The sequence below is a fragment of the Fundulus heteroclitus genome, chromosome 20 (genome assembly GCF_011125445.2).
Source record: "Fundulus heteroclitus isolate FHET01 chromosome 20, MU-UCD_Fhet_4.1, whole genome shotgun sequence".
In the NCBI taxonomy this organism is placed as follows: domain Eukaryota; kingdom Metazoa; phylum Chordata; class Actinopteri; order Cyprinodontiformes; family Fundulidae; genus Fundulus; species Fundulus heteroclitus.
This window is the reverse complement of record NC_046380.1, coordinates 4,745,612-4,773,091: the sequence shown is the minus strand read 5'-3', so window position 1 is coordinate 4,773,091 and position 27,480 is coordinate 4,745,612. Positions and strand designations below refer to the sequence as shown.

Here is a 27,480-nt window from a genome sequence, read left to right as displayed (position 1 = left end):
TGTGCAACTACCAGAAACTATTATATGATCTAAATATTACTTTAAGAGTCCTAACCTAGATTAACAAGATGTCTTTTTAGAGATTAAGATAACCTGTGAAAGCACTACACTCAGATCAAACCACAGAATAAAAAGAGTATCATGATATGCAGAACCAAGAGTCTAACAATACTAATATTGAACACCTCATGAATATGGAACTTATAAGACATATGCAGTGGTTACAAAACTCTCATTTTCTTTTTTCTTTTTTACACAATGCATTCAATTGTTGTCATGATGTCTTGCATCTCGGAGATGTCTTCTTCTCGCCTTTAAAGAACATGTTTTAAAGAGTCAGTGTTCCAACCGCGGTCTTCACACATCTGTATGTTAATCTATATTAAAAATAATAAACGAAAATAAAATAAAACATCCAGCTGCCTCATCCGCAAGTGGCAATCGGCACCTCGAGCTGCCCTCGTTGCCGGATGGCACGGGTGGGTGGCAGTTGAAAACCCTTCCAGTCAGCCAGCCTGACCTGAAGTCTGGCCTGTGTTGTTCCCTTAAACCCTCAGTTGCTGATACACATGGCTCCTGGAATGTGAAGGGCCCCTGACCTCTGGCCCACCACATCTGTCTGTTGATGACCTTAGCACGCATCCTTCGAGGTTGGGGGTTGGTGGACTCCCTTCACATACTTGGACTCTCCTAATTTCATGTCTCCTGAAACTTACACAACAACCGTTTAGATATCAAATGTCGTGTGCTACCTGTAATTCTGGAGGTTGACTTTGGTCCCGAAAAGCTCCTTTCAGTCATATGGAAACATATCCTGTAATGAAATTAACTGAACACTCCCACAAGAAACACACTTCACAGCTTTTTCACCCCATTTTCAATTTAGTCTGTGAACAGAATTTTAGCCAATTGTGTTTAGAATTCTCCCCATTAATCCTTACCACCTTCCATTGTTCCATCTCCAGCCTATGGGAAACCTATTTTATAAATGTAATAGTTAATGAGACACTTTATCACAATTCCTCTTTCCTGACGCTGGGCCTCTGATTGTCCTGCAAAAGAATGCTTGCACAAAAACTTTATACCTTCGGTGGGAATCGCCATGTCTGTGGAATCAAAAATTAGTTAATTTAGTTTGAAATCAAAGTACATTTTCCTGTAAGAATGTCAGAATTGCTTTTTTGAATTGAAAAATTGCCATAGATTGCACCACTTCACACACACCATTTCTGTAACCTCTATTATTATTTCAGATGTCCACTCTGTGTGCTGCAAAAAATTCCTGTTTTAATCCCATAGAAAACGCAAACCTTCATCCGTTAATTTTAAAGCATTTTTTAAAGTCATCCTGCAATGAATTCCTCACTTAGTTTACCTTCAATAGATGCCATCCTCATGTCAAAAAGTCCTGCATCCACCTTTTTGCATCAATTGATGTGCACTGTTTTGTACCAAACCCCTATTTTGTTACTTACCGTTCTATCTAGTTGTTACAAAGCCTGATCCAGTTAACTTAACAGATATATGTGGCTTTGAAACCTTAACTAACCTACCTGACACACCAATGATTTTAAACTAAACTAAATATGCATTAAGTTACCCTCTGTTTATCTCTGTTTTATCCAGTTTTTGGTAGTTTATGTAGTTTTTCTATTTAATTTACCATTTACTGTATTGTCCTGCTTAAACTGTTTAAGCCTTTTTCCAAGAACCCCCTTCATAGAATCTGTCTCTAGCAGATACGTGGTGTCTGACACTTGCCCACTAAATCTAATTTATGATTCCGGCCTGTTTTGGGAGTCAACTGAACAAACTTTCTGAGCTATGGGTAAGGTCTTTTGGGGGTTTTTCCTTTTGTTTAAACAACCATTATCTGATTTACAATGCAGTTACATACCTCCGTGGGGTCCTGCACAAGAACCCTTCATCCAAATTACTTGTGCTAAGGGTTGATATAAAGTTTGATTCAATTCAAGTTCAGTTCAATTATGAGCAACATGGTCCTGGACATAATAGAATTAAAACTCATGTTTAAAAGGAACATATCAGTTACATAGTAAAACATTTTAAGAGACAGCAGTATATTTTTCAAAACCGCAAACCTGTACTGCTGGTATCTGCTCAATCGGCTGCCTTAAGAAGTTATTACCCAGCTCCAGATCGTTTGCCTAGGAGCTCAAACATGAAAATATGAGAACACATATCAGCCAATATCACATGCCTTTAAATTTATTCAGTAGTATATGGCTAAAAATAATTGTCTGAATTACCTTAGAAAATGTTTGATACCAGGCTGCGGCACCTGAGATGGACTCGGATTGACATGCAACAGATCAGGCAAACATGAGATCGGAGGTAAGACTTCATATTCAAAGGCTTCCAGGCGTGGAACTGTACATCTCTTCCCCCAGTGTGGCAGTAGGTCGCTGCAACGTCTCTGCAAGCACCTCAGTGACAAAGTCTCAGTCCATGACTCAGTGTCTGATGAAACAGGTGGCTCCAATGTGCGCAAAAATTCATACAGTCACTTCCCTTGACAGTTTGGGATCTGCGCTGTTCATGAGTGCTGGCCACTTCTCCAGGGTGAGGAAACATTGTTCATGGGAGCGTTATCCCCTTTCTGGGGTACTGACCTTCTGGAGGTGAGATCGTATTGGGACTTCATGCCAGGATTTGGTGATGCGAAACAGCCCCTGGCCCAGTGCCCAGAGAGACCACATTTAAAGCAGATGTCCGTAGCTGGTCGAAAAGTTCTGACATGTTCGCCCCGTCTACTCGGTCTCCTGGTCCTGTCTCCATGTCTGCACTGACTGTCACAATGAGATCCGTGTCCATACACAGGAACAACAAATCTGGAATCAAATAAAGAACAGAAAAGCGGAGGAGGTGGCCACCCTCCATGAATGAAATTAGACTGTGGTGGAACCATCAGGGTCTGAGCACCACATGATACACCCGCAGAGACATTTCTTTGTGTCATCTCCTGCTTTCTCTTGGTCACTTTCCGCTTTGCTTCTAATAACTGTAATTTAAGTAATTGAAGTTGCAAGTCCTCTAAGTCTTGCTTCGACTTTCTATCCTCCCTTTGAGCCATATGCAAATAGTCGATCAAACAGGTGTCCCAGCGAGCATACGAACACCCAGGCATATCAGGATTTTGTTTCATAAGCAGGGACACTAAAGAAGGAACCCCATCCAAAACTGCCCCTCTAAATAATTCACCCATATTGGAGCAATTTGTTTTAGGATCCACACCTGTGTGTTTGATCCATTTCTCTGCAGCTTGAGTTATGTAATCTGTAGGACGCTGTTGTGGGTCCCAGTCAAATTTAGGAAGCTCAACTGATGTGGATAATGGAAAGTGTTGTACAATTGCATCTTCCAAGGAAGAAATTACTGAAGACAATAAAGTTTCATCAGGCATGTGGGACGATTGAGCAACATTTTCGATGACAGCAATTACAGACGCAGACACAGAAAGTCTTAAAATGGCTCTAAAATCACAGAGAGCCAGTTGTAAGCCTTTGGTTAAATTTTGTAATTCAGCCAGCCATGTTCGACCACCAGCACTGATACTGGGAAGTTTATTCACCAGAAATTGCATGTTACCAAGTGAACAACTAGAAAACTCCTGTGTTCTTAAATTACTGTGTGACAAGGGCATCTGCATTTCGTGGGACTATGAAAATGCGATTACATATAATGAATAGTTTGGGGACTGTCCTGTGATGATCCCGTAATATTTACTGTATCTACTAGTTTCTGCCGTTCTGCAATATCAGTATCTATAATAAAACAATGCAAACCATTAACATTAGTCATAAATTCCTCAATTTTAGCTGCTTCTTTTGAGGATAACTTCAAAACTGACTCGTGACTAAATGCAGGGTTAACAAAATCGGTCAAATAAACTGCAATATCCGTTTGAACACACTATTCAATTCAATTCAATTCAATTTTATTTATATAGCACCAAATCATGAAACATGTCATCTCAAGGCACTTTACAAAATCAAGTTCAATCATATTATACAGATTGGGTCAGATTATACAGATTGGTCAAAAATGTCCTATATAAGGAAACCAGTTGATTGCATCAAAGTCCCGACAAGCAGCATTCACTCCTGGGGAACCGTAGAGCCACAGGGAGAGTCGTCTGCATTGTACATGGCTTTGCTGCAATCCCTCATACTGAGCAAGCATGAAGCGACAGTGGGAAGAAAAACTCCCCATTAACGGGAAGGAAAACCTCCGGCAGAACCGGGCTCAGTATGAACGGTCATCTGCCTCGACCGACTGGGGTTACGGAAAACAGAGCAGAGACACAACAAGAGAGACAAAAAAGCACAGAAGCACACATTGATCTAGTAATCTGTTCTACATTAGATGGTAGTAGCGGGTGAGCCGTCTTCTCTGGATGATGTCACAGTTAACAGAACGCCAGACCAGGTGTACCTACTATGAAGAAAAAGAGAGAGAGCAATGACTGAAATGACGACCAAGATTTTTAACTTTATTACCAGAGGCCAAGTTAATGCCATCCAGATTCAGTGATTGATTAAGAACTTTATTTTTTGAAGACTCTGGCCCAAAGATTACAACTTCTGTCTTGTCAGAATTTAAATGCAGGAAATTTAAAGTCATCCAGCTTTTGATGTCATCAAGACATGACTGCAGTCGAAGTAACTGATTGGATTCATCAGGATTTATGGATAAATATAGCTGAGTGTCACCAGCATAACAGTGGAAATTAATCCCATGCTGTCTGATAATTTTGCCAATCGGAAGCATATATATAGTAAATAGAATTGGTCCAAGGACTGAACCCTGTGGTACTCCACAAGTGACCCTAGAGTTTGAGGAAGATTTATTATTAACATGAACAAACTGGAATCTGTCCGACAGATAAGATTTAAACTAGCCTAATGCTTTTCCCTTAATCCCTACAGTATGCTCAAGTCTTTGTAGGAGAATATTGTGATCAACTGTATCAAATGCAGCACTGAGATCTAACAGGACAAGTATAGACACAAGTCCATTATCTGAGGCCATGAGAATATCATTGGTGACCTTCACCAGAGCTGTTTCAGTGCTATGATGAGCTCTAAAGCCTGACTGAAACTCCTCAAGTAGGTCATTACTTTTTAAATGTTCACATAGTTGATTAGCAACTACTTTCTCAAGAATTTTAGATAAGAAAAGAAGATTAGATATAGGTCTGTAATTTACTAACTCATCTTGATCAAGAGATGGTTTCTTAAGTAAAGGTTTAATAACAGCTACTTTAAAAGCCTGTGGTACATATCCATTTACCAAGGATAGATTAATCATGTCTAAAATAGGACCACTGATCAGAGGGAATACCTCCTTAAACAACTTGGTTGGGATTGGGTCTAACATACAGGTAGAAGGTTTAGATGAAGCTAAAATTTTAGATAGCTCAGAAAGCTCTACTGCTTTTAAACAGTTCAGACACTGCGCAGGTTCTAAGGATTCCTCCAATGCTGCCTCACTTACTGAGGACGAGGTAATCATGTTTGGGAGGATGCCAATTATTTTATTTTTAATGGAATCAATTTTATTTGTGAAGAATCCCATAAAATCATTACTGCTAAAAGCTAAAGGAAAGGATGGATCAACAGAGCTGTGGTTCTGGGTAACTGTACTGAAGAGAAATCTAGGATTATTCTTATTCTCCTCAATTAACGATGAAAAATATGCTGCTCTAACTCTGCAAAGGGTCTTGTTATACAACAATAGACTGTCCCTCCAGATTAGGTAGGATTCCTCTTGGTGTGTAGAGCGCCATTTTCTCTCCAATTTCCTAACATTGTGCTTCAAGGAACGCAGCTCTGAATTAAACCAAGGAGCCAGCTTCCTGTGAATAATCACCTTCTTTTTCAAGGGAGCTACATTGTCTAATGCAGAACGCAATGACGAAGTCATACCGTTTACAAAGACATCTATTTGTGAATTGGAAGAAACAACATTGCTGCCATCTACAGGGCATTTTTGCAATACGGAGGATATTAAAAAGGGCACAGACTCTTTAAGTTTTGATACAGCATTATCCGATAAAGATCTACTATAATGGAACCCTCTTTTGGGGGTGGAGAACTCAGTTAGATTAAACTCAAATGTTATAAAAAATGATCAGTTAGGACAGGGTTGTGAGGAAATACTGTTAATTCTTCACAATCAATGCCATATGTCAGCACAAGGTCTAAAGTATGGAGCCAAGGGTGCGTCGGTTTATGCACATTTTGAGCAAAACCAATTGAATCTATGATAGTTTTAAAGGCTACACTAAGGTTATCACATTCTGTGTAAACATGGATGTTAAAATCACCCACTATAATAACCTTATCAGTATTTAACACCAAATCAGATAAGAAATCTGACAACTCATCCAAAAACTGAGTGTAAGGGCCTGGTGGACGATACAAAACAACAAACAGAAGAGGTTTTATTGCTTTGCAGTTTGGATGAGGGAAACTGAGGGTTAAATATTCAAAAGAAATGTAGTTATTAATTGGCCTGGGACTAATTAATAAATCAGACTGAAAGATGGTTGCCACTCCTCCTCCTCTTCCCACAACCAAAAAGGTTGTTTTTATCTGATGTCTGAAAATGAAGGAGAACCTGTTCAGCTGCAAGAAAAGTTAAAATGAAACCTTGGTAGAAAAAAAACAGGTTTAAGCTCCGCCTCTCACCTAACACACCTGAAACAGCCTGGAACCAGTTTTCATTCCTGTCATAGAGACAAATCAGCAGCTTCGTCTGAGTCCTGGAGAGAAAAGAGGAGACCTCCAACCCTGAAGGTGAGTTGGACCCAGAACATCAATCAGAGTCACTTTGAGGGACATTAGTAGAGGAGGGAGGAGAACCAAGACTGACTGGACCTTCTGTGATTTCAGCTTCACTCAGAGACTAAATGGCTTCCAGATTAGAGGAGGATCTCTGCTGTCCGGTCTGTCAGGACGTCTTTAAGGATCCAGTTCTTCTGTCATGTAGCCACAGCTTCTGTAAGGAGTGTCTGAAGAACTGGTGGAGAGAGAAACCAGCACAAGAGTGTCCAGTTTGTAGGAGAAGATCTTCTAAGGAGCATCCACCTTTAAATCTGGTTCTGAAGAACCTGTGTGAGACCTTCCTACAGCAGAGAGACCAGAGTGCTTCAGAGGATCTCTGCAGTCTGCACTCTGAGAAACTCAAACTCTTCTGTCTGAACCATCAGGAGCCAGTGTGTCTCGTCTGCAAAGATTCAAAAAAACACACCAAGCACAGATTCAGACCCATCGATGAAGCAGCTGAGGATCACAAGAAGAACCTTCAGGAAACTCTGGAAGCTTTAAAGAAGAACCTGGAGCTCAGGAAGAAAGTTCTAGAGGAGTTTGATCAGACAGCAGAACACATGAAGGTCCAGGCCCGACACACAGAGAGGCTGATTAAGGAGCAGTTTAAGAAGCTTCATCAGTTTCTAGCAGAGGAAGAGGAGGCCAGGCTAGCTGCACTGAGGGAGGAAGAGGAGCAGAAGAGTGGGATGATGAAGGAGAAGATGGAGGCTCTGAGCAGAGAGATAGCAGCTCTTTCAGACACAGTCAGAGCCACAGAGGAGGAGCTGAGAGCTGAAGACGTCTCATTCCTGCACAACTACAAGGCTGCAGTGGAAAGAGTCCAGCGCTGCCCCCTGCTGGAGGATCCACAGCTGCCCTCAGGAGCTCTGATAGACCAGGCCAAACATCTGGGCAACCTGGCCTTCAACATCTGGAGCAACATGGAGAACATGGTCTCCTACACTCCTCTCATCCTGGACCCAAACACCGCTGGTCCAACACTCATCCTGTCTGAAGATCTGACCAGTTTGACTTTTGAAGGGAAACAGCAGCTTCCTGATAATCCAGAGAGGTTTGGGTCAGAGTGGTGTTCTGTTCTGAGTTCTGAGCGCTTCAACTCAGGGAACCACAGCTGGGATGTTGATGTTGAAGACAGTAAAGGCTGGGCAGTTGGTGTGTTAGAAGAGTCTGTCCAGAAGAAGGGAGACATAGAGTCTGGATTGTTGATTCTAGAGTTCTGTGAAGGTAAATACTCAGCACGGTCTCCTCCATCTCCTCCCAAGTTTCTCTCAGTCCAGAAGAAGCTCCAGAGGATCAGAGTGAATCTGGACTGGGACAGAGGAAAGCTGTCCTTCTCTGATCTGGACACTAACTCACACATACACACCTTCACACACACCTTCACTGACAAGATGTTTCCATTCTTTGACACTAGGGGTAAACTTAAAATGCTACCGATGAAGATCTCAGTGAGCAAACAGCAGCTCTGATGTTCTCAGCATGAAGAACACAAAGTCCAGATGAAACCTTGATGATCTGATTTAAACTCAGTGATTTTAAACAGAATCTTGGAGCTTTTTATTCTCAGTTACTTTGAATTTAAAGTTAGTTCTTGGGTTACTTTATATTTTGGGTTATTAATCAGATTTATTTGTAGGTTAATAATTAATAATAATAAATAAAAATGTTTAGTAAAATGTATGTAATGAATTGTATAAGGAGAACCCAAATGTTAGCCAGACACAGAGCTGTAGCTTGAAAAAGGGGTTTATTAACAAAAAGGTTCAGGGGACAAAAGAAGTGGCTTCAGGCAACAAAACAAGGCAGGCTCCAAAAGCAGACGAGCCGAAGGTTAAACGGGCAAACGGACAGGCAGGCTAAACAAAAACAGACAAGGAGAAGTACTCTTACCGGGGAACTTGGACATGGGGATAACACGAGACGTCCTGACAACAAACCAAAAACTAAAGCGAGCTTAAATAGATGAACGGAACAGAAGAGCAGGGCGGGACTAATTAACTAACACAGGTGGAAATAATAAACGGAGCACACAGACTAATAAACCTAAGGTAAAAAGCAAGACAAAGACTGGACAAACACTAGCCGAAATAAAGACTAATACCGGAAATCCAATACAAAACAACACAACACGGAAATAAATCCTAAAACAGAAAAGTCGACTAACTGAAAATAACCAAAACCACAACAGAACATTACAATGTACTTGATTTTATTTAGGGGATTTAAAGGGTAGAGTCCTGAATGTAAATGCATTCCACACTTTTCAGATATTTGTTTTTACATTTTCATTTTGCTCCACTTAATAAAATCTCAGCAGATTTATTGACATTTATGTTTTTAATGCTGCAAAACGTGGAAAAGTTAAAGAGGGATGAACTCTTCTGCAGAACGCTGGATGTGAAGCTGAATAGTTTTTATAGTAAATGTCAAATTAATGAGAAAAAAATTATAAATTTTATTATTCAAATGGAATGACTCTGGTGCAAAGCCATGTCTTGTGTAAATGAGCAAGTAGCTTTATACTTTCGAATAATAATCAATAACGAAGAAAATCTATTAGCATTTAAACATCCTGTGGACGCGCACTTGATATGCATCAGGATCACCTTCTGTTATTTTGATGCATTTCCTCAACATTTAGATTTTTTTCCTCAGTATTTGAACTTTATTCTGTTAGAAAAAGAAAAAATACCTACCAGGTTTGTTTTCCTTGAGTGATCCAGAAACTCCTTCGTGGCCGATTTTAATACATTTTTTGCAAATCAACTAAGACTTAACAAACTAACGACCCACACACATAAAAGAAGAGTTTTAATCTTTTTATTCAGCTTAATTAGTACGAAAAAGTCCACCTTCTCCTATCATTTAAAGTAAATTGAGTTATTTACCATATGAAACTTTGTTCAGAAAATAATAAAGTTTATATCTTGTCTGTTTACAATATAAATTTGTTTCTAGTCACGCTGATGACCAAATATTATATATTTGCAAAATATTACTACAGTCACATCTCTTAATTTGCTCCGTTAACGCTGCTGTTGTTCAATAAAGTTTGATTCAAAGAAATGGAGAAGAAATTGATGCGGCTGCCGCTGATTGGCCCGTCCACGCATCAGGTGACCCGGAAGTGAAGTTACCGATGCGTTTGTGGAGTGGAGGACTAGTCCGACCAGGTTCTTCGGTGTTCGGGGGGATTTTCTGCTGGACGCGATGGAGACGTTAAACAAACTGAAGTATCTGGACGCTTATCCCAAAACTCTGGAGTAGTGATGGTCGATGAGGCGTTATGAAGCGTTTCAACACGTTGCCAAACTGTATTGATACTGTGTCACTAAATACTGACACCTGCTGGACGTTAAAAATCCCTACAGGCAACCTAGTTTACAGACTTAACTGACACTGATTGATGACCTAGTATACACAATAATACAACTTAAGTCATTGTGTGTTGCATTGTATTATTTCATATTTTCATTTCAATTTAAAATATCTTTGATTTTTTTTTTTTTTTAGATACAGTCAATAAAGTATGTGAACCTGTATCATAACGTAATAACCTCTGAGTAAACATGTTGTGTATGAGGATGCTTGTGGACTGGCTTTTTTTTTTTTTTTTTTTTTACAAAATTTAATAAAACAAAAAAAGAAGTTGTTTCAACGTTTTGATATTAAGTCTGTTACACTTTTTTGATATCACTTCTCCAGCTGTAGAAAACAGCCGCTCACACACAGATGACGCTGGAGTGCAGAGAAATTGTAATGAAAAACGGAAGAGGTTTGGACAGACTGTCTTTTGGTTTTTCCAGTATATCATAGGATCTTGGGACCCTCTGCCAAGTATCTGTGCACCTCCTGGATGGCATCAGCTGTGGCACTTTGGGTCTGCCTGCCCACTTCAATGTCAAGAAGTTGCCAAATATTATGTAAAAAGAACAAATTGGCCTTTTATTACATGATTTATAAACAACAAACTGCTCAATAACATGCCTGAAGTAGAGGCAGACAGCTTTTGTGAAGATGGTCCTGGCTGGGGCTCATTTGGGGTTGTCAAATAATTTATTTCAATATTCTCAGCCGCACATCGCTTTACAACGAAGGAACGCTCTCAGTTCTGAACAATTTATTTGTGCTGCTCTTCATTTTTATGCCAACGGCAGCTTTTTAATAACGTAGGAGATGCAGAATTTTTTTCAGAGGCAACCGTATGTTGCGCTGTCAGAAATGTTACTCAGTTAGAGTTTAAAGGTGTTCCAGAATGAAAGCAATAATTTATTCTGTATCAAATTTTGGCACTTCCAGCTCTAATTTTCCATCATATATAGCCTATGTGGTAATATAAAGTGAGGTTGGCACAAATTAAACACCTAAAAGTTAATCAGTGTCAACTCATTTTAAGTATTGGTGAACAATGGCAAAACGATGAGCATATCAGTTATTTCAATAACTCCCGCCATCCCATCATTAATTGCATGTGTTGAATATAGCCAATTAATGCTTTAGTTGAGTACCGTTAAACAAACGGAACCTTTTAACTTAACCTTACCTGGTTAAACTGTACTTCATCATGATTTGCTGCCATGTCATTTCAATGCTTTTAGTAATCAATGCCCCCCCCCCGCCCCCACATACTCCCCCTTTAGTGTTGAACGAGTGAAGTGTGAGAAAACAGCTTTAATTCTCCATCACATAACTTTCATATTGCGCATGCATTGACTTTTTCAACAATTCTCTCTTGCGGTTTTCAGCAGCAACGACATTGTTTCTTATCGTTTAATATTGTCCATATGCCTTCTTTAAAGATTTCTAAGTTTACTCGCAGGACATGCGCACTTCCAAGCTTATTTCCAGTCGTTGCCATGGTGAATCACGTTAATTGCGTTCCAGTGATCGGGCGTTTTTTCATGCTCCCGTTCAAGGCATAGTTGATCGGACGCTGTTGTGTTTAGTTACCTGACTTATATTATCTGTTCTGAAACCAGAATCGCTGAGTATGAGATCATCCTCTATTACCATCTAACATAGAAAGTACTCCTGGGTCAATGTGAGCTTCTGTGCTTTCTGTGTCTCTGCTCTGTCTTCTCTAAGCCCCAGTGGGTCGAGGCAGATGAGCGTTCACACTGAGCCTGGTTCTGGTTCTGATGGAGGTTCTCCTCCCTGTTAAAGGGGAGTTTCCAATTCAATTTTATTTATATAGCGCCAATTCAAGAAACATGTCATCTCAAGGCAACAACCTACCCCATTACCGGGGTAGGTTGTAACATCTGCTGGGGTAAGTTGTAACAATTAGACAAAAGAAGCAAAAACAGAGGCCACACCATGTGATATGCTTCAAAAAGAGGTTTACTGAGTTAAAAGAACAATACAAGAACAATGTCTCTCTCTCTCTCTGTGACTGACCATAACTCAAATATACTCTGTGTGTGTGTGCATGTGTGTAAATTATTCTACTAAAACAAACTTCCTTAACACGTATAATGTATGCTTATGTATGTATGTATGCTAATGAACACTGAACAAACATGTAGGTCTAACAAAAACCAATGTCAATGTGTGTGTGTGCTTGTGTTTGTGTCTATCTGTGTGTATCCGTAATCAGAGTCACAGTGATGACAAATGAATGATGGTAGACCAGGAGTGCAGGCTCGGTGGCCCCAGAGACTGCATAGGGCACATTTTACCCACACTTCTTGTGGCTTTGAGTTGCCAAATGGCTCCATACAGACAACACAAAAATATTCATCGTCTGAGGTCTCAGAATCCTCAGCTTTGGCTTTTAACATTTTCTTGGCAGGCTTTCTCTTCTTCTTTTGCTTGCCTTTATTCTTTGCAAAGAAACTCTTCCTTACATTTTTGCTTCCTCTTCTCTGTTCTTCTTCCATCAGTGCTTGTTTCACTGGTGTGTCAGTGAGTATTTCAGATTTCCTTTTCTTCCTGATCCTGCCAGTTGTTTTTCTTGGCCCTGCTTTTGGAAAGCTCCAGATGTCAGTGATGTACCTGGGTCGGGGCGGTCAGTGACTTGTGAGGGTGCATAGTCACACTCCTCAAAAATGTCAGGATTGAAGGGCCAAATACCTGTGGATTGGAAACTGGCTTGAATGTTTTTCGGTGTTGCAGCTGCAGGCAGAGCAGTCTTCACAATACCTGGAATATCATATAACGTCATTGTCTTGCCCAGTGTGCAATTTGCAAAAAAACCAGGGGGGGGGGGGGGGGATCATTTCCTCGATTAATGACATAATGTCGATAGGTAACTCGAGATTATTTGCAAATTAATTGTATGTTTTATCCTTTTATTTCTGAAAGTGTAATAGCCTGTTTGGGCATTTTAATATGCAATTTTGCAATAAATGACACTAATAAAATACATGCTTGTACAAAAAATATTTTTATTTTGTTATTTTTCAAGCACTTTTGAGAATTGGAATGAAAACATCCTAGTGACAAATGTTAAACTCTGGACTATAATGGCTAAATGACTAATCATGATGCCCTGATGTTTACACAATGTGTAAAAAAATTTGTAAATAAATACCATGCCGATATATTTTTTTGCCTCTTAAACAAAGATAGACATGGTATCTTGGCAGGATTCATCTTCATCCGGGCATCACTTGCAGTGTTCACCATTCTTAAATGGGCCGTAGACACTGCGATCCAGTGGCTGAAGTTTATGGCTACAGTGGGGGGATGGCACTATTCCCTTTTAGCAGAAATCAATAGCTTTAACATATATATGTGAACAGTGATTATCCAGCAAAAGTAAAACCTTCTTCTCTGGGCTGACCTTTGTGTGTTTTGCATAAAGAGCAAGGAATAACATCTATCCTGAGACGTTGCCACTTCCTGCACGCCCTGTTGGCCCACTCTGAATGAAGAGTTCTTTGTAATGTTTACGGGAGAATACAAAGAAGGGAGGAACTGCATTTCCCAGCGCTTGCACAGCGCATGCTACTGACACGAGCACACCTCTCTCACCTGATGTCATCGCACTCACCTGCTTGACACCACGACGAGCAACAACACGGTCTGGTGATTGGACTGTTGTTACACCAGTTTCATCTACATTCCATATATCGCTCCCGTCGAAGTTGTATCTCTCAATGACCTGTCCAAGGCTGTTGAAGAAACGTTCCACATTTTGCCGGTTAAAACTTGTGGCCCCTGTAAGGCTGATTGCCTCAGGACTCCTTATTGACAGGCTAGGGTTCCGCTTCATAAATAATGTGAGCCAGTCAGGCCCTGCCATCTGCTTCTCATCCCATGTTTGTGGGTGTTTGATGTTATATGTTACTGCCCGTTGATATGCAAACTTTCTGACCTAAAAGAACGAGAAATAGAAAATCAGAGTACATAGACACAAAGGGTTTTTCAATTTGTCTAACACCTACGCTGGTATTCAATTCTTCTCTTGTCTCCAGTGATTAACCTGTAATATGCTTACCTCACGTGGAGTCAGTCCATAATACAGGTCTGCTGTCTGAGTCAAATAGTCAGCCAACACTTCCTCCTGCACCTCAGAGAAGATTTTGTTGCTGCTCCAATAACCTACACTGGGAAGATCACTGGACCCCTGTTCTCTCAGCTTCTGCAGTGATTTGCAGTATCTGCTCAGTGTTACATGGCAGATCCCATGCGCCTTCGCAACTGATCTGACTGACTTGCTCTTCTTTGTGACCTCATCAGATGCCTTTTTTTTAAAACATCTGCAGGCACACCTCTATCAGTCTTTCGTATCCACAGCCTAGGCATTCTGTAAAATTATCCAAATCAAAATGTTCTTAGTTGTATGTAAGGGGATGGTTGTAACACTTTTTAAAGATGTGTTACAACCCACCCCAACCCTGTCACCCATGTTTAGCTAGCTGTAGTAGCATAGCGGTCTGAAATTAGCACGGGAAAATGCATCACATTTTGTCTTGAGAAATTACACTTTCATCTAATGTAAGTAATATGCTTTTATCTGCAACAGTATAAGTACTAAACAAAATATAGTCATGGTCAAAAAATGTACGTTCTTACCTCAAAATCCGTTTTTTCTCCTTAGTATCTGCATGTGCCTGTTTCCAGCCTTGACAATCACAATATGGGATTGGGGAGGAAGCAGGTAAACACTGAAATGATCATGTGACTCCTATCTTATCCCTGATTGGTGGAACTGGTGGTGTTACAGCTCCCCCTATGTTACAACCATACCCGGTCTCCCCTACATGCAATAAACATGTAGAGAATAATAAAAATAACTCTAACAAACTTTAAGAGGTGTTTGTTTCTTAAAGAAAAACAATAACATCAAACTCCTGCCATTCCACTGTTCTGAAAGCTTGAGGCCACCAGATCACTCTTCTCTCTGATTGGTTGACTGGAGAGACTCCTGGACTCATGTAGAGGCCAAAGGTTCTGTGGGTTCCTCCAGGCCTAGCTCCTCTCAGGTTGTAAAGCTGCACATTGTGATGCTTTACCTTCCTAGGGTTGAACACCCATCGCTCCTCTGGGGGTTTGCCTCCTTATGCAGATCTGTAGGAGCTATGGGGGCTTCTTCCCATTCTATATCACTATTATCTACATTTGCAACATTATTCAGTTTCTTTTAAAAACGTATTTTCCTTCAGTATTCTCAGGCTGGTTTAGTTTTTAGGATTTATAAAAAGAAAATATCTGCTGTCACTTGGAAAAAAAACTTAAAAAGAAATACCAAAAAGGTTGTTTTTATCTGATGTCTGAAAATGAAGGAGAACCTGTTAAAAGTTAAAATGAAACCTTGGTAGAAAAAAAAAAACAGGTTTAGGCTCCGCCTCTCACCTAACACACCTGAAACCGCCTGGAACCAGTTTTCATTCCTGTCATAGAGACAAACCAGCAGCTTCGTCTGAGTCCAGGAGAGAAAAGAGGAAACCTCCAACCCTGAAGGTGAGTTGGATCCAGAACATCAATCAGAGTCACTTTGAGGAACGTTAGTAGAGGAAGGAGGAGAACCATGACTGACTGGACCTTCTGTGATTTCAGCTTCACTCAGAGACTAAATGGCTTCCAGATTAGAGGAGGATCTCTGCTGTCCGGTCTGTCAGGACATCTTTAAGGATCCGGTTCTTCTGTCATGTAGCCACAGCTTCTGTAAGGAGTGTCTGCAGAACTGGTGGAGAGAGAAACCAGCACAAGAGTGTCCGGTTTGTAAGACAATATCCTTCACCAAAGATCCACCCTGTAATCTGGTTCTGAAGAATCTGTGTGAGACCTTCCTACAGCAGAGAGACCAGAGAGCTTCAGAGGATCTCTGCAGTCTGCACTCTGAGAAACTCAAACTGTTCTGTCTGGACCATCAGCAGCCAGTGTGTCTCGTCTGCAAAGATTCAAAAAAACACACCAAGCACAGATTCAGACCCATCGATGAAGCTGCTGAGGATCACAAGAAGAACCTTCAGGAAACTCTGGAACCTTTAAAGAAGAACCTGGAGCTCAGGAAGAAAGTTCTAGTGGAGTTTGATCAGACAGCAGAACACATGAAGGTCCAGGCCCGACACACAGAGAGGCTGATTAAGGAGCAGTTTAAGAAGCTTCATCAGTTTCTAGCAGAGGAAGAGGAGGACAGGCTGGCTGCACTGAGGGAGGAAGAGGAGCAGAAGAGTGGGATGATGAAGGAGAAGATGGAGGCTCTGAGCAGAGAGATAGCAGCTCTTTCAGACACAATCAGAGCCACAGAGGAGGAGCTGAGAGCTGAAGACGTCTCATTCCTGCACAACTACAAGGCTGCAGTGGAAAGAGTCCAGCGCTGCCCCCTGCTGGAGGATCCACAGCTGCCCTCAGGAGCTCTGATAGACCAGGCCAAACATCTGGGCAACCTGGCCTTCAACATCTGGAGCAACATGGAGAACATGGTCTCCTACACTCCTCTCACCCTGGACCCAAACACGGCTCATCCAAAACTCATCCTGTCTGAAGATCTGACCAGTTTCACTAAAGGAGAGAACCAGCAGCTTCCTGATAATCCAGAGAGGTTTAGGTCATTGTGGTGGTCTGTCCTGAGTTCTGAGGGCTTCAACTCAGGGAACCACAGCTGGGATGTTGATGTTGGAGACAGTGAAGGCTGGATACTTGGTGTGATAGAAGAGTCTGTCCAGAGGAAGGGAGACATAAGGTCTGGATGGTTAGTTCTAGGGTTCTATAAAGGTGAATACTCAGCAGGGTCTCCTTCATCTCCTCTCATGTTTCTCTCAGTCCAGAAGAAGCTCCAGAGGATCAGAGTGAATCTGGACTGGGACAGAGGAAAGCTGTCCTTCTCTGATCTGGACACTAACTCACACATACACACCTTCACACACACCTTCACTGACAAGATGTTTCCATTATTCAGCACTCTGAAAACAGTAAAAATCCTACAGATCAAGATCTCAGTGAGCAAACAGCAGCTCTGATGTTCTCAGCATGAAGAACACAAAGTCCAGATGAAACCTTGATGATCTGATTGAAACTCAGTGTTTTTAAACAGAATCTTGGAGCTTTTTATTCTGAATTACTTTGAATTTAAAGTTAGTTCTTGGGATACTTTATATTTTGGGTTATTAACCAGATTTATTTGTAGTTTAATAATTATTGAAATGTTTAATAAAATGCACTGGATTTTATTTAGGGGATTTAAAGGGAAGAGTCCTGAATGTAAATGCATGCCACACTTTTCAGATATTTGTTTTTACATTTTCATTTTGCTCCACTTAATAAAATCTCAGCAGATTTATTGACATTTATGTTTTTAATGCTGCAAAACGTGGAAAAGTTAAAGGGGTATGAACTCTTCTGCAGGACGCTGGATGTGAAGCTGAATAGTTTTTATAGTAAATGTCAAATTATTGAGAAAAATTTATACATTTTATTAATAAAATGGAATGACTCTGGTGCAAAGCCATGTCTTGTGTAAATAAAGAAGTAGCTTTATACTTTGGAATAATAATCAATAACGAAGAAAATCTATTAGCATTTAAATATCCTGTGGACGCACACTTGATATGCATCAGGATCGCCTTATTTTGATGCATTTCCTCAACATTTAGATTTTTTTCCTTAGTATTTGAACTTTATTCTGTTAGAAAAATAAAAATAACTACCAGGTTTGTTTTCCTTGAGTGATCCAGAAACTCCTTTGTGGCCGATTTTAATAAAATTTTTGCAAATCAACTGAAACTAAACAAACTAATGGCCCACACACATAAAAGAAGAGTTTTACTCTTTTTATTCAGCTTATTTAGAACCAAAAAGTCAACCTTCTCCTATCAGTAAATTAAGTTATTTACCATATGAAACTTTGTTCAGAAAATAATAAAGTTTATATCTTGTCTGTTTACATTATTAATTTGTTTCTAGTCACGCTGATGACCAAATATTATATATTTGCAAAATATTACTACAGTCACATCTCTTAATTTGCTCCGTTAACACTGCTGTTGTTCAATAAAGTTTGGTTCAAAGAAACGGAGAAGAAATTGATGCGGCTGCCGCTGATTGGCCCGTCCACGCATCAGGTGACCCGGAAGTGAAGTTACTGATGCGTTTGTGTGGAGCGGAGGACTCATAGACATAATATAAGATTTATATCTTTATATATGTCTATGGGAGGACTAGTCCGACCAGGTTCTTCGGTGTTCGGGTGGATTTTCTCCGGACGCGATGGAGACGTTAAACAAACTGAAGTATCTGGACGCTTATCCCAAAACTCTGGAGTAGTGATGGTCGATGAGGCGCCATGAAGCGTTTAGACACGTTGCCAAACTGTATTGATACTGTTTTACTAAATACTGACACCTGCTGGACGTTAAAAATCCCTACAGGCAACCTAGTTGACATACTTAACTGACACTGATTTGATGACCTAGTATACACAATAATACAACTTAAGTCATTGTGTGTTGCATTGTCTTATTTCATATTTTCATTTCAATTTAAAATATCTTTGATTTTTTTTTTTAGATACAGTCAATAAAGTATGTGAACCTGTATCATAACGTAATAACCACTGAGTAAACATGTTGTGAATGAGGATGCTTGTGGACTGGCTTTTTTTTTATTTATTTTTTTTTTTATTTATTTATTTATTTTTACAAAATTTTATTAAAAAAAAGAAGTTGTTTCAACGTTTTGATATTAAGTCTGTTACGCTTTTTTTGATATCACTTTTCCAGCTGTAGAAAACACCCGCTCACACACAGATGACGCTGGCGTGCAGAGAAATTGTAATGAAAAGCGGAAGAGGTTTGGACAGACTGTCTTTTGGTTTTTCCAGTCTATCATAGGATCTTGGGACCCTCTGCTAAGTATCTATGCACCTCCTGGATGGCATCAGCTGTGGCACTTTGGGTCTACCTGCCCACTTCAATGTTAAGATGTTGCCAAATGTTATGTAAAAAGAACAAAGTGGCATTTTAGTACATGATTTATAAACAACAAACTGCTCAATAACATGCCTGAAGTAGGGGCAGACAGCTTTTGTGAAGATGGTCCTGGCTGGGGCTCATATGGGGTCGTCAGATAATTTATTTCAATATTCTCAGCCGCACATCGCTTTTCTAACACAACGAAGGAATGCTCTCAGTTCTGAACAATTTCTTTGTGCTGCCCTTAATTTTTATGCCAACGGCAGCTTTTTAATAACGTAGGAGATGCAGAATTTTTTTCAGAGGCCACTGTATGTTGCACTGTCAGAAATGTTACTCAGTTATAGTTTAAAGGTGTTCCAGAATGAAAGCAATAATTTATTCTGTATCACATTTTGGCACTTCCAGCTCTAATTTTCCATTATATATAGCCTATGTAGTTAATATAAAGTGAGGTTGGCACAAATTAAACACCTACAAGATAATCAGTGTCAACTCATTTTTAGAAGGATTGGTGAACAATGGCAAAAAGATGAGCATATCAGTTATTTCAATAACACACACAATCCCATCATTAATTGCATGTGTTGAATATAGCCAATTGATGCTTTAGTTGAGTACTGTTAAACATATGGAAACTTTTAACTTAACCTTACCTGGTTAAACTGTACATGATGATTTGCTGCCATGTCATTTCAATGCTTTTAGTAATCAATGCCGCCCCCCACATACTTCCCCTTTAGTGTTGAACGAGTGAAGTGTGAGAAAACAGCTTTAATTCTCCATCACATAACTTTCATATTGTGCATGCATTGACTTTTTCAACAATTCTCTCTTGCGGTTTTCAGCAGCAACAACATTGTTTCTTATGGTTTAATATTGTCCATATGCCTTCTTTAAAGATTTCTAATTCTACTCGCAGGACATGCACACTTCCAAGCTTATTTCCAGTCGTTGCCATGGTGAATCACGTTATTTGCGTTCCATTGATCGGGCGTTCAAGTCATGGTTGATCGGACGCTGTTGTGTTTAGTTACCTGACTTATATCATCTGTTCTGAAACTAGAAACGCTGAGTATGACAGAGTGATGTAGAACTACTCAGAGTAGATTTTTTCTGAAACGGAGCTCAGATGTCCTCCAGCAGCCTAAGCCTATAGCAGCATAACTACAGAGGTAGCTCAGGGTAACATGAGCCACTCTGACTATAAGCTTTGTCACAAAGGAAAGTTTTAAGATTAGTCTTAAAAGTAGACGGGGTGTCTGCCTCACGGACCAAAACTGGGAGTTGGTTCCACAGGAGAGGAGCCTGATAGCTGAAGGATCTGCCTCCCATTCTACTTTTAGAGACTCTAGGAACCACCAGCAGACCTGCAGTCTGAGAGCGAAGTGCTCTGTTAGGAACATACGGGGTAATCAGAGCTCTGATATATGATGGAGCTTGATTATTAAGGGCTTTATACGTTAGAAGAAGAATTTTAAATTCTATTCTTGATTTAAGAGGAAGCCAATGAAGGGAAGCTAAAACGGGAGAAATATGATACCTCTTGTTGATTTTCATCAGAACTCTTGCTGCAGCATTTTGGATCTGGAGTTGTACTGACGCCTTTACGTGCTTCTCTTTAATCTAAAAATGTTTTTGTGAATGGAGTAAAAAGTGAAAGAAGCAGTTAATAAAGCTGCCATGTGCGTAAATCCTGTGAATGAGAATTATATATTTATTAAATAGGTTTCTGAGCAAGGGTGCAACTTTGTGTTGAAAGTTGGTGGGGACGGCTCATAGGGAAAGGGAGCTACCTGCGCGACGCATTTTTTTTTGTTGGAAAGGATTACAATATTCACTAATATATTTTGTGCAAAAATATCACAAATCTAAACTTAACAAGTTTCCCCAAAAATAAGCCGATACAAGAGACAAACAACCAAAAACCAAAAACAATCAAAGCTTTCTACATCAGAAACTGAACAACTCTGAACAGGAAAACAGATTCAATATTGATTAATGGCTTGATACCCCTGCCTTCCATCTGAGATTTTGACATTAAACCTAAACTTTGAAAGAAGCCCCAGCACAGACTCATTTAAAAGTGCCAAGCACCTGCCTTCTTCTGTCACTCACTGACACAAACTGAAGACATATTTGATCAATGTCTAAATTGTCTAGTTTTGTTTGGTGGACATGGCACACAGCAGCATTGTTAAGCCTTACTTGAGTCATTGTTGGACCCCCTGCAGCGTGATGTCACACCTGCAAGATCCTATCCTTACCTTCCTGCTAGATTGCAAAAAGCAGCTTGCTCATGAGTTGTCAACAAACACGCTAAATCTTAAATGTACGTGGACATATAAAAGAAAAAGGGGCGCAGTGCTTGCTACAGAATGTCAACACTATGACAACAAGATAACAAGGTCAGGAAAAAGTTTTAATTAAGTGAAGCCGGGATTAAAACAGTACAAGATGCTTCAAATAAAAGGTGTTCTTTATGTTCAATCTAAACACCAACTCCGATAGACGCTCAGTAGAGCAGGTGTTTAAATTAATCAATCACTGCTGCGAAAGCTTATAGCAGTGAAAGCTAATATACCACAGCCATCACTTAATAAACGCAAAATAAACAACCCTCTAAAAACGGAAAACTGTAATTGACTGAAAGTCCTGTTTTTTATGTGGGAAATTATTTGCGTGTCTTTTAGTATAAAAGGCAACATTTTTTTTTTTCCTGAGGAGCGGCGGAGTTTTTTTTTTTTTTGGTCGGGGTTTGCGGACGGTGAGCAGCGGGGAGGACTTTTTTATTTTGTTTCTGAGGAGCGGCCTGAATGGGGTTTTAATCAGATATACACAGCACCGAAAGTAAAATACATGTACAAAATATTGGTGGGGACTGTCCCCCTACCGGTCAAGATTGGTGGGGACATGTCCACACCAGTCCTTAAGGAAGTTACGCCTATGTTTCTGAGTAAACAGCACACATTGGTCTGAAGGACCTGCTGCTTCCTTCAGGTCACTCAGTCATGGGAATGAATTAAAGCTACATAGCCGCATTGAATGCTTATAAACAAAGACCAAAAACCGTTTGATCATGATCAAATAAAGTTATAGACACCAAGCCTCCATCCTGATGGTTGTTTTTGTGTATAAAAAGAAGTATTTTTAAGACATACCAATATAACAAGTTCTACTGTTTCATCCCCCCACACTGGTCATAACTTCTTGTATTATACGTTTGTATTTTAAAAAGTATAAAGTATAAAAATTAGGTTCCTGCCCTTTTAATCCTCTAAAACATAGTTCAAACAGACTGAAGGCAATGTATCCGGCGCCCAAGAGCCAAAAAAGGCATATGTCATAAAGTAGAGGCATATATCCATCTAGTGGCTAAAACTGTGCCTCCTGTAGCGAATGTTGATTTTTTTAAAACCGTGTAGTAACATCGTCCCGCCACTAGATGTCAGTTTTCCCGCAACTATAAACAATGTCACGAAATGTCCAAAAAGAGAAGAAGTGATTCAGAATGACGAGTTTAAAGTGTAACTCACCCCGATATGAACCCATTTTGGCAGATAAACTGTATAAACTGAATTATGGACTTCGGATTCAGATACACCTCATCTGGACCAGAACTAAAGCAGGAAGCAGTTTGTGATTGTTGGTCCCTGCAGAGAGACTCCCAGACGATCCTATTCACCTTCAGGCCAAACTTTGGCAAAGTTTGGCAAAGCAGGTGTAGCCATGATGCTGTGAAGCACATTATATTATCTTAGCACTACTCTCCATCTTTTGTATTTGCAGTTATAAAGTCAATAATTTTATTTGACAGTAACATAACATTACCCTTGATGATAAGATAAGATTGATGTCACATTGGAGAAATTCACTTGTCACATCGGCTCAATAGTCAGTCAATAGTCAGGGGTAGGAAAGGGTGCATCAGTTATATACTGTCATGATTTATGTGAACCCGAACACAGCCACACGCAAGCAGAGCTTAGTTTAGAACGTTTATTGAAGGTGGTGAATAGTGGAGGATGGATAAACCAACAGTCTGTACCGGGCTGGAGCAGGAGGATAGTGATGGCAGGAACTGGCAGTTCGGCAGGTGAATACTTGCAGTCCGAGCAACAGCAGCACGTCAGGATGAATACTTGCAGGACAGGATTAACAGCAGACCATCTGAGTGAATACTGGCAGGACTGGATTAACAGCAGAACATCTGAGTGAATACTTGCAGGACTGGATTAACAGCAGAACATCTGAGTGAATACTTGCAGGACTGGAGACGAAGGGAAATCAGGCTGGCAAGAAAAGGTAGGCGAGCAGTCATGAGCAGAGGTAACAGTAACCAACAGAACGAACCGACAGGGGAGGACTGAATGCAGGGAGCTTAAATAGGAAGGCTGACAGGTGTGATGAGTACTGGCTGATTAGTGACTGACAGGTGTAGATGATTACTGAGCATGGAATCAGGAGCTGTATGGAAGGTGGAGAGTGCCATGAAATGTCCATGGTGCAGCAGGCAAGGCTGCACCATGACATCACCCCCCCCCCCTTAAGGCCGGCTTCCAGACGGCCCAAAAAGAATCCAATAAAAAAAAAAAAAAAAAAAAAAAAAGACCAACCCAGGGTGGGCGGAGGGAGGTACTGGATGGAGGGCTAGAGTCTAAACCAAAACTTCCCAACCAGGACAACCCAAAATAAAGAAGAAAACGTAGGCAAACAAGAAAGCGTCTAAACTACACTGGCAGTAAAAAAACTAAGAAAACGGTGGGGGCAACTAGAGGGCAAAGGAAAACGCCATGGGGAAAACAGGCGTACAACAACGCCAGGGGAAAACGCTGGAGTGTAAGAAAAATGCCAGCACGTAAGGAAACGGGAATCTCTATGACACCAGGGAAACAGATTTACCAAATACCAAGAAACAGAAAATCCAAAACACCAGGGAACAGAGGGCGTCCAAACATGCCAGGGAAACAAAGGTAATCTAACATAACATAGGAGCACTAGCAAGCACTATGGTAACACCCAACATAAACAAGCACTAAGAACTCAAAAACTAAAGAATGCTAGGAAAAAACTAAGAACCGCTGAATAACTCTGAAACTAAGGGATGCCATGTAACTCAAAAACTAAGGAGTGAAAAATAACTCAAAAATAAAGGCGTGCTAAATAAAAACTAAGGGGTGCTAAACAACTCAAGAACTAAGGCAGAACTAGAACAAATGTAACTAGAGAGCACCGGGGCCTTATGGGCACACACAGCGACGGCTGCTAGGAGACCGGCAGCAGCTAGGCCACATAGAGTAGTCGTGGAGGACGGCCAGGACGTGGCAGGCGGCGGAGCAACATCGCCCGATCGAAACATTGAGGAGGGCGGCCCCGACGTGGCAGAGCCAGACGTGGGTGTCGCGGTGGGCGACCCCGACGATGCAGAGTCAGACGTGAGCGTTGAGGTGGGCAACCCCGACAACGCAGAACTAGACTTGGGCGTCGAGGTGGGCGACCCCGACGGCGGAGCCGGCAGGCCCGAAAGGGGTGTCGCGGAGGACGACCCCGACGTGGCAGGGCTGAATGCAGGCGTGGCGGAGGACGACCCCGACGTAGTGACATGGTCTGTTGTGGCTGGCGGCAGAAGAGGACCCTGGAAAACACTGGGTTACAGACTAAGGGTGGCGTCAAGCCACAGGACACAGGACTACATGCTACGGAGGTTGCAGGGCTACGGAGGTCACAGGGCTACACGGTTCAGGAGATTCCTGGCTACCGGCTACCGGAGGCCCTGGGCTACAGGACACAAGAGGCGCCGGGCTACAGGACACAAGAGGCGCCGGGCTACAGGACACAAGAGGCGCCGGGCTACAGGACACAAGAGGCGCCGGGCTACAGGACACAAGAGGCGCCGGGCTACAGGACACAAGAGGCGCCGGGCTACAGGACACAAGAGGCGCCGGGCTACAGGACACAAGAGGCGCCTGGCTACAGGACACAAGAGGCGCCTGGCTACAGGCCTCGGGAAACGCCTGGCTACAGGCCTCGGGAAACGCCTGGCTACAGGCCTCGGGAAACGCCTGGCTACAGGCCTCGGGAAACGCCTGGCTACAGGCCTCGGGAAACGCCTGGCTACAGGCCTCGGGAAACGCCTGGCTACAGGCCTCGGGAAACGCCTGGCTACAGGCCTCGGGAAACGCCTGGCTACAGGCCTCAGGAAACGCCTGGCTACAGGCCTCAGGAAACTGCGGACCCTCCTGGGTCTCCAAGTCAATGGTAGGCAGCTGACCCTCCTAGGTCTCTGCGTCGACGGCGGGCGGCAGGCCCTCCTGGGTCTCTGCGTCGACGGCGGGCGGCAGACCCTCCTGGGTCTCTGCGTCGACGGCGGGCGGCAGACCCTCCTGGGTCTCTGCGTCGACGGCGGGCGGCAGACCCACCTGGGTCTCTGCGTCGACGGCGGGCACACCTGGGTCCCCGTGTCGCAGACAGACGGTGAACCCTCCTGGGTTACTGCGTCACGTGTAGGCGGCGAACCCTCCTGGGTTACTGCGTCATGTGTAGGTGGCGAACCCTCCTGGGTTACTGCGTCACGTGTAGGCGGCGGACCCATCTGGGTCTCCGCGTCACAGATAGGCGACGGACCCTCCTGGGTCTCCGTGTCGCATACAGGCGACGGACCCTCCTGGGTCCCCACGTTGGACGGCAGACTGGCATGCTGTAGACCCGCGTCGGGCGCCGGACTGGCGAGCTCGAGAACTGACTCTTTGGCTGCGGGCTGAATATGAACTGATGTCTTTGCCTTGGTCTGAGCAGGAATTGAACCTTTGGCTGCAGGCTGAGCAGGAACTGAAACTTTGGCTGTGGTGGGTTGATAAGGAAACAGTTCCTCCCTATCCCCGTAAAAGAAGTCCCATAGCTGGGTCTCATGGATCCGGGGTGCTCTAGCCGGACTCACCCGAGTAGCAGCAGTAACTGTATCCGGCTGACTCACCAGGGGAAGGGAGGTGACGTCAGCTCCAGTAGGTGCAGCAGCGGCGTCTGGCTGGGCATAGAGGGAGGTCTTGTGCCGGCGCCCCCGGCGTCTGCGCTGGGAGGAACCGTACAACCAAGGAGTGGCTGCAGCTGGCGATGAAGCAGCGGGAGCTGCGGCAGACTTAGCAGCATCATCAGCAGGATCGGCAGGTGTAGCAGAGACAGCTGATATGGAGGAGGCATGTGAAGCAGCAGTGAGAGGGACCGAGGATGAATCAGCGGCTGAAGACTTCACTCGAGGAGCCAGCTGAGTGTCGCAGAGGTGGTGACAGAGATGACCGGGAACCGAAGGGCGCTTTTCCTGGCACACTGAAGTGACCGTGATGACGTTGGGTGGTGGAGACGCTGCGTTGTTGTCAGACTGAGCTGCAGAAGTGTGCTTGCGGCGACAATCCCGGCTTTTGCGCAGGGAGAAACCGGACACCGAAAGGCAGACTGCTCCTGACGCTAAAACAGTGGAAGTTGCGGCCGAAACAGCAGCAACTGGAACCGCAGCATCGGCGAAGACAGCAGCGGCGAGAGGAGCTGAGGTTGGATCTGTGGCTGGGTCCACAGCGGGCTCAGCAGCAGCAGCTAATATGGACAGGCTGGTGGCCGGAGGTTTGGGTGGGGGCGACCTGCCGTAGAGCTGGGCAAATGCAGCCTTCTCGCTCCATTCTAGCTCCTTCGTCAGCCCAGAGAGCTCGAAAAACGGGATGAGCTCCTCCTTGCTCCTCAGCAGATTCCGTACCCGAACCAGCGCATCCAATTGCCTCCAAGGTGGACTGAGCATGGCAATTTCATCCAAGCACTCCCGGACCTGGGCCATGAGCTGCTCCGCGCTGATCCGGAGATCATGCTCTGTTGTGCTGTTGTCTGGAAGCAGAGCAAAATCCCTCCTGACAGCCCCTGCATCGAGGTTCTGTGTGAGTGTCGGGTTCATGTGGTCGGTTCGTTCTGTCATGATTTATGTGAACCCGAACACAGCCACACGCAAGCAGAGCTTAGTTTAGAACGTTTATTGAAGGTGGTGAATAGTGGAGGATGGATAAACCAACAGTCTGTACCGGGCTGGAGCAGGAGGATAGTGATGGCAGGAACTGGCAGTTCGGCAGGTGAATACTTGCAGTCCGAGCAACAGCAGCACGTCAGGATGAATACTTGCAGGACAGGATTAACAGCAGACCATCTGAGTGAATACTGGCAGGACTGGATTAACAGCAGAACATCTGAGTGAATACTTGCAGGACTGGATTAACAGCAGAACATCTGAG

The 27,480-nt window shown here is 42.6% G+C and overlaps 3 protein-coding genes across 5 annotated transcripts in view; 2 read left to right on the top strand and 1 right to left on the bottom strand.

Moving 5' to 3' along the window:
- The window catches only part of LOC118567162 (nuclear factor 7, brain-like), a 55,387-nt gene extending 46,988 nt beyond the window's left edge, over nucleotides 1-8,399 (top strand). Inside the window, exons 1-2 of one of the 2 annotated variants that reach the window (XM_036151613.1) lie at nucleotides 6,734-6,821; nucleotides 6,918-8,399. In XM_036151613.1, coding sequence (XP_036007506.1) covers nucleotides 6,935-8,323 — 1,389 coding nt within the window. In that variant the 5' untranslated portion in view covers nucleotides 6,734-6,821; nucleotides 6,918-6,934 and the 3' untranslated portion in view covers nucleotides 8,324-8,399. Of the gene's footprint in view, nucleotides 1-6,733; nucleotides 6,822-6,917 lie in introns of those variants that run through there. The other variant, XM_036151614.1, reaches the window with a different exon arrangement.
- LOC105938223 overlaps nucleotides 1-27,480 on the bottom strand; it is a 179,892-nt gene that overhangs the window by 65,281 nt on the left and 87,131 nt on the right. The gene's annotated exons all lie outside the window — the stretch shown is intronic.
- LOC118567164 (zinc-binding protein A33-like) lies at nucleotides 15,691-17,580 on the top strand. Its single transcript, XM_036151617.1, has 2 exons — nucleotides 15,691-15,761; nucleotides 15,858-17,580. The coding sequence occupies exon 2, from the start codon at nucleotides 15,875-15,877 to the stop codon at nucleotides 17,261-17,263; it is 1,389 nt and encodes a 462-aa protein (XP_036007510.1). The 5' UTR covers nucleotides 15,691-15,761; nucleotides 15,858-15,874; the 3' UTR covers nucleotides 17,264-17,580.

What these genes read in the sequence shown, in the direction of transcription:
- LOC118567164 (XM_036151617.1), top strand. Translation starts at nt 15,875, where the DNA reads ATGGCTTCCAGATTAGAGGAGGATCTCTGCTGTCCGGTCTGTCAGGAC.